At 41.5% G+C, this 12332-nt stretch overlaps 1 protein-coding gene across 1 annotated transcript in view; it reads right to left on the reverse strand.

Moving 5' to 3' along the window:
- PELP1 (proline, glutamate and leucine rich protein 1) overlaps positions 1-12332 on the reverse strand; it is a 394967-nt gene that overhangs the window by 101210 nt on the left and 281425 nt on the right. Inside the window, exons 13-14 of the mRNA XM_078670231.1 lie at positions 11225-11384; positions 1226-1281 (exon numbers count right to left, since the gene is read on the reverse strand). Coding sequence (XP_078526357.1) covers positions 1226-1281; positions 11225-11384 — 216 coding nt within the window. The remainder of the gene's footprint in view (positions 1-1225; positions 1282-11224; positions 11385-12332) is intronic.

Genomic DNA, 12332 nt, shown 5'->3' on the forward strand with positions numbered 1-12332 from the left:
CCTGATAAGAACCCTTTTGTGGGCATTTTACTCATCTCTTCCAAACTTACTGCAGAGCCTGGAGCTCGCCACTGGAAAAAAGTTTTCTTTTAATTAGCATTAATCTACACCATTATATGATGTCCAAAGACCAGGCCTGCCACTCGCCCTCTGCATCTACACTGTCTTCAACTACTCAGTGACTGATTAGGCTGCCACTAAAGGTGCTGTGGATCTGATGTTTTTGTCCCTGCTGACTCTTAATTCAACTAAGTCCAGCATTCACCTCACTTGCCTGTCTGCGCACACCCTTACTCATTCTCCCACCAACAGCCAGGGATTTGCTGTGCAAGTAACTTTCTGAATTAGACACACTGCTTGCAGGCTAGTATTCATTTACCCTGCATGCATCTTTGAGTTTCTTATCCAGACCGAATCCACACATTGTGTACCTGACAAGTCAGAGACCTCTTCTATCACAATTTTAAGATCCAACGCAGAACATTTCTCCCTTAATCTTAAGTACAAAGAAAGAAAAAATGCCAAAACCTAACTGTGTAACCTGCGTAATGTATGCCGTCCACCAGCATCGAACAGGAAATTCTAAAGATTGAACACATACGTATGGACTATTTTACCTCAAAAATAATTTTTCTGGTTGCCCCCACGCCAACAATTTTGTAATAATCAATGACCAAATACTGAACACTACTGCCTCTTGTCAAAGAGAGTGGGATTACACCGTTGTTAAACTTTCTGTTAAATATTTGGTGTATATGGCACTTTTTATTCACAAGAAGGGCTAGAACAAATGTCCTAGAACCAGCATGCACTGCTTTGGGCACAGCAGTGCATGCCAGTTCTCGGGCATTTGCTCTACTCATTCTCATATCATTGTGATAGGGCTGGAGTCCACTTACAACGTTGCACGCAAACAAATTGAATTTGTTAAATATTTAGTAAAGTGTATATATTGTTTAAAGATTGAGTAAAAAGAGTGAGATACAACCATAGCTTTGCATTCTTTTTATTCACACAAAAAATTAAGATAATTTTAGTTATGTAAAACATAATACCAGATACTTCCACTACCATCTTTCCCTTATGTACCCACAAAAATGCATCCTTTTGTTCATCCAATGCACCTCTTCTTTCTGCCCTTGCCCACTCATGCTGCTGCCCAACCAATGGCCACCCTCTGAATACTCTGCATCAGTCATCAGAACTCTCTAGGCGCAGCACTCACCCTATGAGTCTCTTCTTTCATCAAACTTCCAGAAAGCAGGATTGCTCGACTTAGCACTGAAAATTAGAAATGAGAAAATATTAGCAGAGCTAACAAGCATCAGGAGTACCTCATTAATCTTCCAGAGGCATTTTAATGAAAATTACCAAAGGATTTCACAACAATAGGTAACAATCCTCTTATGTAAAATATTGCACAGTGAAAGTGGTTTGAATGTCACTGAGAAATTCTTTAAGAAAGTCAACACGCTACGCGAGAAAGGTAAGTGCAGTAAAACAGAAACGTTGTACCATTCTAAACCAACATGTGTTTAATGCTTGGGTATTTATAATAATGTATAAATGCAAATTAAGCAAACTAATAATTTTAAAATGTTTCAATTAATTATTCAAGGTGGGCAACCGGTTAAATGAAGTGGATTTTCATCATACTTTCAACGTCAACCTTGTGTCATCATTTAACAGATCAGACAAAACAAACAGGCCTAAGTCCCTTTATTAATGCTTCTAATTGACCCCAATAGTCTCAGAAGTCAAATCATTGAATGTGCTATGCTGATTTACAGACCGGAGAGAAGCCATCCTCAACTCACTGTGAATTATTTGAAATGTCAGTCTCACATCACCTTCTCAAAGCAGAATCAGTATTATCAGCATGTATTTATCCTCAAAGCAGATCCCTAGGTCTGGTCAAGTGTATTTTTAGTTAACATTAGACATCTGTCTTTTGCTAGGAAGGGCAAGGTCTTGAGACTAGAGATCCACTGAGCTTTGAAGTCCTTCAGACTACAGACACTTATTCTGCTATTAGCAAAAAGAAAAAACAAATATGAGTAGCCAAATTGATTAGCAGGCCAGAGATTTACGCTAGACAGACTACCTTGTGAAGTGTTACAAATATAGCAAACTGTGTTGTGTTGTTCCTACAAATCTATATAGGATCTGTGCATTTAGACAACATAAACTAAGGGATTGGTGCCCAGACTGATTTCAGACACCCGCAAAGGATATGTTAGTCTGTAGACCAGCCTGCTCACAGTGCCACTATGAACCCCCTCTTACCAAGGAACAAATAGCTTCTGGCAACTATCGAACATGACAACCCTGACTGTGGAAACAGTACAGTACTTTTTGCTCAGTCATTCGTGCTCACTTTTGTCTCAAAGAGATACACAGAATAAATGATGGGGACGTTTGTAAGAACGATTTATTGAACCAGCTTCATTCTAGTATAAAAAACATGTGCTGCAACAACCAAGAGACAAACAGATATGTTTAGGTTTGTGAGTTTTATAGAGCGCGTAGCTGACTGTGGGCTTCCCAGCGATGTGGAGCAGGAGTGAGCATGGACTGGGGCTCAACCTGAGAAAAGCCAGGTCTTCAGTTTCTTTCTGAAGGCCAACTAATTCATGGTAAGTATTAGATCTATGGGCATAGAGTTCCAAATTTTCAGTACTATATGCAAAAATTATCTTCCTTCCCATCTGGCTCTCCTAAGCCTGGTGGTTTTGGCCAGATGTTCTGTGAAAGATCTTAAGGCTCTTTCTGGTGTGTAGGGTGTGATCAGGGTTCTAAGTATGGTTGGTCCTTTTCCCTTTAAAACGCTGTGCATAGCACATAGGGCCTTAAACTTAATCCTGGCCTGGACTGGCAGCCAGTGGAGCGACTTCAGTGCCTTTTGCGCTGATTCATGTCTAGGTGTATATATACACGGTTATGAGCACCAGCAGAGTAAAGAAAAGGTAGAATTCTACCATAGTGCTAAAACAATGAATATATGCAGGGATATGGAAATATGACAGTAATAAGGCGCACTCCTACGATGCGAACCCTAACTAGATGTACCTGAATGTACCTCGCATGTATGTAGGTGTAAAGTCAAGAATCCCCATAGGATAAAGCCAACCCCATTACCTGATGGGGAGAGTGAAGGACCCTCTCTTAGTCTCAAGGAGGACACCCCGCGAGGGAAGTCAGACTACTGCGTGCGGCAGTGTCTGCGTCCGGGAACCTCAGCCTCTCGCGTCAGAATGGAAAACTTTTACTCCTCTGGTTTACCCAGTGAAGATGTAGTGCTTATATACCCGAAAGGTACCCTCAGGTGTCCTACCTAGAAGTGTACTTATAGAGAGTTATTATGCAGAAGATGGGAATCCTTCTTTGATACTGAGAATCCTCATGCATAATACATGAGGCTAGTTTTTCGAAGAAAACCACACAACAGTCATGTAGCACCTAACTAGGTAAAAGGTCAGCGTCAGACCAGTTATGTAGAACAATGGTAGGACAGATGTAGGTAAAAGATTGTGTAACTACCTAGGCCTATATCAGGGTACAATGGGATTCATAACAAAACCAGAATGCATGGAGGGAGGACATCCAACAGGCACAACAGACAAGGTTTTAGTGTACAATTTGTCCAGTGGTTTATTTACTTTTTTTAATGTAACGTTCTTGACATTACCAAATGAAGCAATAACAGTACACATAGAGCAATGTGATTGAGTGGTTAAAGAGCCGGCATGATGTAGATATCATTGGCAAAGTTTTAACAGATTTAAGTACATATTCCTACAACTGAAACATTAATAGAATATAAAGATTTACTGTGTAATTTGAGGGGGGAGGTGGGAAGTTCGCTGTGATTTTCTAATTGCAGGAGATGACCATTCAATGTTTTCTGAACTCCTGGTGAAAATGTCTTGCATTATTTATAGTTTCTGTGCTAAGGGCCCAGTAAACGGACTGGGCTTGGAACACTGAAGAGGCACATGGGGGTGCTGGGGGTATCTAGGAGATTATAGGTAGCAAGTTTTAAGTTCTGGGTTGGAGTGCAGCAGGACAGAACGTTAGAGAGGTAGCCTGGCAGTTCCTCTCACTAATTTTAACATAAGTGTCTAGGGCTTGTATGAAGCCCTAGTTCTTGTAGGAAGCCAGTTAGCTGGGTGGTGATCCGATGAAGGGGAACTACCAAATGGTTGTATTAGTGAAGGTTACAATTTTGTTGAGTGGGGCAAAGGAATATTGGAGAGGTACCCATAGAAGATTACTGCCGTCCATTTTCCTGAATACTTGTGAGCTGATACATGTGTCAGCTATATTAAAAGAGATATATAGGTAGATCTTGCTTATATTCATTATTTTATGTCATGCTTCAGTCGCTGTAGTGGTTATGAACAATTTAATTTTTGCGTTAGATCTAAGAGTACACCAAGGAGGCAAACGTCAAGGTTATTTGTGGAGAGGAATGGACAGAGCCAGCTACAGAGAGAAGTAGTAATGAGGTGGGGGGAGTACAGGCCTTCAGTTGTACAAGAGGTTAATATGAAAGGCCTCAGTAGCACCCCATGGCTAATACGAGAAAACAGTTTGATACTGAAGGAGCTGTGAAAAAGAAGTAAATCAGAAGGTGATTTGGATGTTACCATCATAAAAATGTTACAATAACCCAGCTGAGGATATTATGTCCACCGAGGAAGTAGTGCTTGGGTATATAGAAGCATTAATATTTATAAAAATAAAAAAGTACGATGAGCAGATTGTGCCTTCCTAGAGCATTGTACAGTCCGGGAGATGCAGGAGGCTCAAATAAGTGGCTTATCTATTAACCCCTTTTTACTTTGTATTTTCTTCAAGCCAAAAGGAATAAAAAATATGTGGACATTCTTTCCATTTTACATTTTGGCTAACATTTTCATCTATCTGTAGCTCACAGAATCTCAAACCTCCAGGATGCGGGCATGTTCCTAAAACAGGTATATGCAACTGGTAAAGCTCTCAAGCTTCACCTCACCATGACTAGACATACACCAGGAACTAACATGAATAACATTGCCACCCAAACATCCCACATGATCCTAGATGATGCTTTTTCATTTGCCCTCAACATCCTAGCCCACAAAACATGCCTACATTATTCAGTCTAAGAAATGGAGGAGCACAATACACAAACTGTATCACCGAGGACAACTCAGACTCTAACCTGCGATGGGAACTTATGAATGATTTCGAAAAAATACCCCCAGACAGTGAATGGCTGTGCGAGTCACAGTAAAGGCAAATGGTGCATTCTACAAATGCCAAAGACATACATTACAATTTAAAATAACATAATACACAGGTTGGATCAGAGGATGGCAAAAGACCCCCTTAACTCATACCTCACATTTTAGGAGCTTAGAAATGCCTGCATGGGACTATTACTGATAATAGTGTCTGCACCTAAAACCCCATATCCCAGCAAAAAGTGGAGGGTTGGCAAACACACTTTACAAACACCAATACACCGGAGGATCTAATTTCAGCAGTTCAAGACAGTAAGGGCTCAGGTCAGTGGCACAGCAGACAGTAGATAACAAGTTCCATTGGGTGTGATACATGATCACTCACCACCCCTAAACTAAAAAAGATGGACAATGTTGAACCCTAGAGATAAGAAATGAGCTTCTTGTCTTCAGAGGCCAAGGAGTGTTTTTAGTGGTGATCCACAAATTTAGAAGGAAAGGGTGGGGTGGCAGCTCTTACTCCTACCTGGCTGCGTAAGATTGGCATGCCCTTCCACAGCAGCTGCAAGCCACTGATGACATTTCCGTTTTCAAGAGTGCTTAAAACCTAGCTTTTCAGCTCTGCATTTTTAACTCCATGACACCAAAGATCAGTACCCAATATAGCGCTGGGACACTCAATGAGTAGCTGTGGCGATCTACAAATTCTTAAACTGTATTCAAGTAGGGTCAGAGTCTGAGCAGAGAAGTCAAGTAGGGTTTTAGGAGCAGAGGAAACAGTAGTCACGCAAGGGTGTAAAGAGCCCCGGCAGGGCATCCCAAGAACACTCATACCTGAGAAGGTATAGCATAGCATGAGGAATAAAGAGGTTATTATAAAGAGTCTAAGGAAAGATCGAGCAAATTATTAGTTTAAGGCCTGGAAAGCATACCGTAACCAGTGACAGCATTCAGAAATAGCATTGAATGGCGAAAAGGGTGGCAGCCACCATGATGGTTTGGAAATAAGATCACAGTTTTATCAGGACAGCGATAATGGTTTCGACTGCATGTTATTAAGATTAGCACTTCTACATTATCTGATCATTACAAGATGAGACATGTATTTCCCCAGTGCTCTTCCCCAGGAAATCCAATCTTTATCAGAAAACCCTGCGAGATGTAACTGACCCAGAATGCAAGGGTGTAAACTGGGCAAGGTGATCTATCCTGTCATCTCAAGCCTGCTATGCAACTTAAGATGGGTACGAGTCTGGGACTGTCAGACAATATCTGGGAAATTGGTGGTGCTGAAAAAGGGAGTCAAAGATTATTGGGCAAGACAGGAAACCCGCAAAGGACAGGACAGAGATCCTTAGTCAGACATTGTCACAGCAGGCTCACAGAATGTTTGCAACATCACAAGACCTAGCACACTGCAAGTAGGTAACAGGGTGGAAAAGGAGTCAAACAGACATTTACAATTCAAGGCTGTGTTTTACCTTAGTTCTCGCAAATGCTAGCAGATGTCGGTTCCACCAACGATCTATCACAAAGACTCCTCATAAACCACAGCTGGGCTTTAAGCATTAAAGTAAAGTCATGTTGGCCTAAAGGTCTGTACTACTCCCATCACATTCTTACGTTGGTGATGCAACTACAGTAAGGAGCAACCCAGGAGAGATGTTTACCCATACCAATATTAAGTATAAAGCACAAATAGCACAGAATAATGATACTAAATTTCACATCCGCATAGAGCTACTTTTTTCTATGTGATTTTAGATTGGAGAAATTCTTGCCTGTTTCACACTTCTTTATAATTACCAAAATAAATGTATTTAAGGGTGGCAATTGCAAATATTCCAAAGACTTAATGAGGTACAGCGTCTTTAATTTTGCTGTACGAAAGTCCCCTGCATGACAAAGTAAAGCTACTGCCTTGGATCCCATCTTTTCCTATCAGTTAGAATCTTCATCGAATGACCTTAATAAAGAAGTGGCTAAATTTAATTCCTCCCTTCTGCTTGCCATTGCTGCTATTGCCCCCATTACAACCTATTGCCTCCGCTAGATCTCGGCCATCTGCACCTTGGTTCTCCCCGGCTTTAAGCGAGGAAAAGAGCCGTTGTAAAAAGTTGGAACGCAAATGGCGGCTAACATATGATTCTGAGTCAAAAATTACTTCTAAAACAGCTTAAAAAAAATTCAAAAATTAAAACGGTCCACTATGAGGGATTTCTTTGCCCAACAAATCAAGAATGCAGATAACTCAGCTAAAACCCTCTTTAATATCGTAAAGGATTTTGTTAATCCCCCAGCCATGGTGGCTCAGAGTACACCCAGTCAGGTCTTATGTAATGGCCTCTCTGATTATTTTCAGGAAAGAATTACTAAAATATCTTCTTCATTTACTCCTGTTAGGGCTTCCCCCACTCCTAATGACATTGACTTACAGAAAGGGTCATTTACTGCTTTTAAAGAGCTTACTACTGAGACTGCTTCTAGATTGTTTGCCCAGTGCAAATCTGGGTCTCCTCTAGATCCCGTCCCTGCTAAGGTGATGGACAAACTTGCTCCTTCACTGATTTGCCCACTCCTTACTATTTGGAACACCTTGTTACGCATTGGCCAATTTCCGACTGCTTGGAAACAGGCCATACTAGTCCCAATTATGAAGAAAGCGGACGCTGACCCATTGCAATTTAGTAATTATCGTCCGATTTCTCACCTTCCTAAACCAGCTAAAATCCTGAAAAGACTGTCCAGAAACAATTGGCAGAATACTTAGAAGCTAATCAACTTCTGCATGATTCGCAGTCTGGTTTTAGACCTGGTTTTAGCACCGAGACCGCTCTTCTAGAGGTGTCGGAGACGATCCGTGAGTGTGTGGATAGGGGCGAGGAGGCCATGTTGGTCCTCCTCGACCTATCCGCCGCTTTCGACACGATATCTCATGAGATATTGTTGGATCGTCTGGGCCAGATAGGAATTGGAGGCTCTGTATTGACTTGGATCAGATCCTTTCTTAAAGGCCGGACTCAGAAGGTCTTTCTCCGACCTTTTGAATCAGAAGGTAAACCCCTACTTTGTGGTGTGCCACAGGGCTCTGCTCTGAGCCCTCTGTTTTTTAACGTTTATCTTGCACCACTGGCAAAAGTGGTGGAATCTTGGGGGGTCAGAGTAATCTCCTATGCTGATGATACTCAGCTTGTGTTTTCATTTAGAGATCACTGACATTAATTTCACTAATTTTCGCCATTGTCTCAACAATATCTGCTCCTGGATGACCGTTAATCATTTTAAGCTTAACACGGATAAGACAGAGGTCTTATTTTTTAATCAGAAAACCCCTCTGCCTACCATTCAGTGGTGGCCGACTGAGCTTGATCCTCCCCCTGTCCCAGTCCAAACAGTCCGAAATTTGGGCTTTCAATTTGACAATGCACTTTCCTGCAAATCACAAATTAATAAGGTCACGGCAGCTTGTTTCGGCAAACTGCGCATGATTAGGAAGATCTTTCCCTACCTCCCGCTGGATTCCCGCAGAACCATCATTCATGCCCTGATCACCTCACACTTAGATTACGCCAATAGTCTCTATGTAGGCGCCCCCTTGTACCAAATTGAACGCCTGCAGATTGTACAAAATGCTGATTGCCAGACTGATTGGCAATATTCCCTATCGCCACTCGGTCGCATCTTATCTAAGGAAGCTACACTGGCTTCCTATTGCCCGTCGCATCCAGTTCAAGGCTCTGATTTTTGCCTTTAGGGCCCTCAACGGGCTGGGCCCGGGATATCTAAGAAATAGGCTTAAATTGTCCCAGTCTATCAGATCTCTGAGGTCGAACAATTTGCGCCTTCTGGTTACCCCACGCTTTCGCCGATCCAGAATGGGTGGGAGAGCATTTGGCGTAATGAGCGCTAAGCTTTGGAACAGCCTCCCATTGGATCTTAGGTTTATCTCCTCTGAATCAGTGTTCCGTAGTAAATTGAAAACTTGGTTGTTCACTAGCCTTTAAGTGCCTCCCTTATATCTCTAGCCTGCAGTCTGCAGCGCCGGGACACCCCCGTCGGGGGTAGCCGCGCGCTTTACAAGCTTCTAAAATAAATAAATAATAAATGCGAGCGGATTTTGATAGCCCTGTCTATAGAGAGTAATTGAAGGCTATAAAGCCCGGATAAACCGCAAAAGTCTATCATCTGTTCTTGGAACGTTCATGGCCTCTCGAGACTTCTAAAACACAAAAAACAAACTTCTTACAGAATTTTAAAATTCTTATGTTCCAAAAAACATGGAAAAAGGATAAGGAAGCGACTATTGTTACCAAGAATATTTTACCACGGCAACCAGTTCATCCACCTTTGGTCGAGCAAAAGGCAGGTTGTCTACTTGTTATTCATTAGAACTAAGCACAAAGCATTAAGAAATTGACTTTCAACTTACATGGTTGTTATTATGAACGAAAATACACCTTTAATTACCAATAATCTTATTAAATATGTACCTAGGCACAAAAAAGTCGATCAAAATAATACAGCTTAGTACCGTCTGGGAAGTAATTGATACTTGGACCCACCAAAACCATAATATGGGCCTAATCATGTCAGGCGATTTTAATATGCACATGGTCAATTGGTCTTTTTTGGTGAAGCTAAATACAACTCAAAGTTGTTATCCTTTTCAAAAATATGAGCTTATGCTGCGACAAGATCATCATCAACTGAATAAAGTAAGTATACCAACTTTTTAAAATTCCACGCTAGTTTCTATAACGGAATACACCTTTGTCTCTAGGCGAATAACATCTGAAATTGAGGGGTATCATGTTGCAATCCGAGTGCAGAGCAATCACAATCCTCATATCATATCATTAGCCCTAACACGTGAATACCAGCCAAAGACGAGAAACCTCGACCAATTAGCAACAGCATTTAATCTAAGAAGAATTATACCGCATTTAATCTAAGAAGAATTATACCGCATTTAATCTAAGAAGAATTATACCGCATTTAATCTAAGAAGAATTATACCGCATTTAATCTAAGAAGAATGATATGGAATGTAGATAACAATCTGAGATCTTGACCTTTGCGGAAACAAAAATATAACTGGGCCTCAGAAACTTCCAATCAGGAACCCCTATGGTGGTAATTTGGCCCTCTCTATGTTCTTCACAAACAGACCTCTCCCCCACCCCTCCCCCCCAAAACAACTGCTGAGTGCAACCCAATTAGGCTAAAAAAACAACAGGCAGTACTCAAACAAATTTACCTCCAAAAGAAGACTGACAAAGTAATAAGGGCAATATATAAACAAAAAAAAAGTGAGTCCATAAAGATCTTAAAATGCAACTATTGGCAAACCTGAGAAAGACATAGAAGAACGAGATCTGGAAGACAAAAAGGGCCTACCATGAAGAAACATGGATAAAGTTGTACTAGGCCAGTAAAACCAACAACCCAAAAGCTTTTTTGGGAAAAATTAATGAGCTACAGCATTGTAGTAGGCGAACAAACAGCAGGGACATCTCACAATCAAGTTGGGTTTCTTACCTCTCCAAAGTGTATGGGGACTCGAGAGAATCATCTATAGTGTGCATTCATCGAACAGAAATAGTATCAGTTCCCTTAATTCATTCCTGAATCAATTATTTAGTAACAACGATTGCAGCTGGTCTGACAATGTTTCAAGGCTTATGCGGTATTGTTCACTAGATTGCCCTTTAAACTTTCAGAAGCAGTTAAAATCCACCTCTTTGACAAAGTTCAATTTCAACTAGTTAACCTAAAACAGGCACTACCTCTGCAAGACCACATGTCCCTTTCTTTAAAAATAATCTATATGGATAAAGGTATTTCCCTACTTCCTGATGTGTCACATCTTCACATTCACTATTGTATGGATGTTTACAATGGCTGTTTCACAAACATAGGAATGTGGGTGTATTTGCTGTTCATCAGACAGGAGTATGGCAAATTTCCTTGAATGTGTCTATTGTCTCAGTTTGTACCTTTAAGAGCTCCGCAGCACACGTCACTATTGGCATTGGCATCATGCTTCCGATGGCTCTGCAGCTCAGATGAGTCTTCCATGTCGGCCATCTTCTGCTTCTTTGAGGCTGGCTTACCAGAACTCCCCATCATGTCAGCTCCCACGTGTCCACCTTTCAGCTGCAAAATATACAAAAACGCTATCTGAGATGATGGCATGTGTGGAGACACTTTCAAGGGAAGAATGTGAGGTCACCCTCCCTTTTAGGAGCCCTCAAGTCCAGGTTAGCTTTCAACTAATGATGCAGTTTGTCCTGCCTGCAGTGCTCCCTCTGCACCCAACCATGCAACATGTTGATGCCACGTGGTAGCAATAAACAGCCGTCTTACCTTAGCTTTAAGAATAACTAAAATGGTGAATTTCTGTGGTTTTGTTCATTTTAAATAGTATGTTTTTAAATGTCATTTTCACCTAACAAGAACATGCCTTTAACCTTGTGTACTTTCCAGTGAATTATTCTTAATGCAAAGAAAGAAATTATTACCATACCGAACTATAACATCACTTTAACATTTGGTTTTTCCAGTGAAAGTCTAGGGTAAACGTAAAGTAAAGTAGATTTTCATCACCCTATGTGGTGTGGGGATGGGCGCAGGGCATGGGCCCCAACCCACGATGGCACAGCCTTTGGCAGTATGGTGTTGAGAGCATAACAACCTTTTTTATTTGGGGGGGGGAGTGGGGGAAGAATTCCATGGATTTGTGGATTCACTGCAACGCTCTGAGTGACAACCTGGGGAATTCACTCCCGATGCGCGGATCCACCATGCAACCCCAGGGATGTTGGACTTTGCGGTGGATCCACAGACCCAAGGAACGCCCTCCCCAAAATATATAAATATATATTTTTTTAATTTGACCCCAGGGGGTGCCTCTGGAACTCACCCAACAAGGACCAGGGGAGGGCAGGGTGAACCTAGTCTGGCCCCCTTTTATCTAGCTTTGTTTGAATTTTTAAGACTCTAGGACAGTCCGGTCATAAGATGGTTGGCGCAACTTTTATTCGGAGAGCCAATAACAGTGGGTGGTTGAGCTTGCAGTTCCACAGTGGTGTGAAATATACACTT

The sequence above is a fragment of the Lissotriton helveticus genome, chromosome 12 (genome assembly GCF_964261635.1).
Source record: "Lissotriton helveticus chromosome 12, aLisHel1.1, whole genome shotgun sequence".
Lineage (NCBI taxonomy): Eukaryota > Metazoa > Chordata > Amphibia > Caudata > Salamandridae > Lissotriton > Lissotriton helveticus.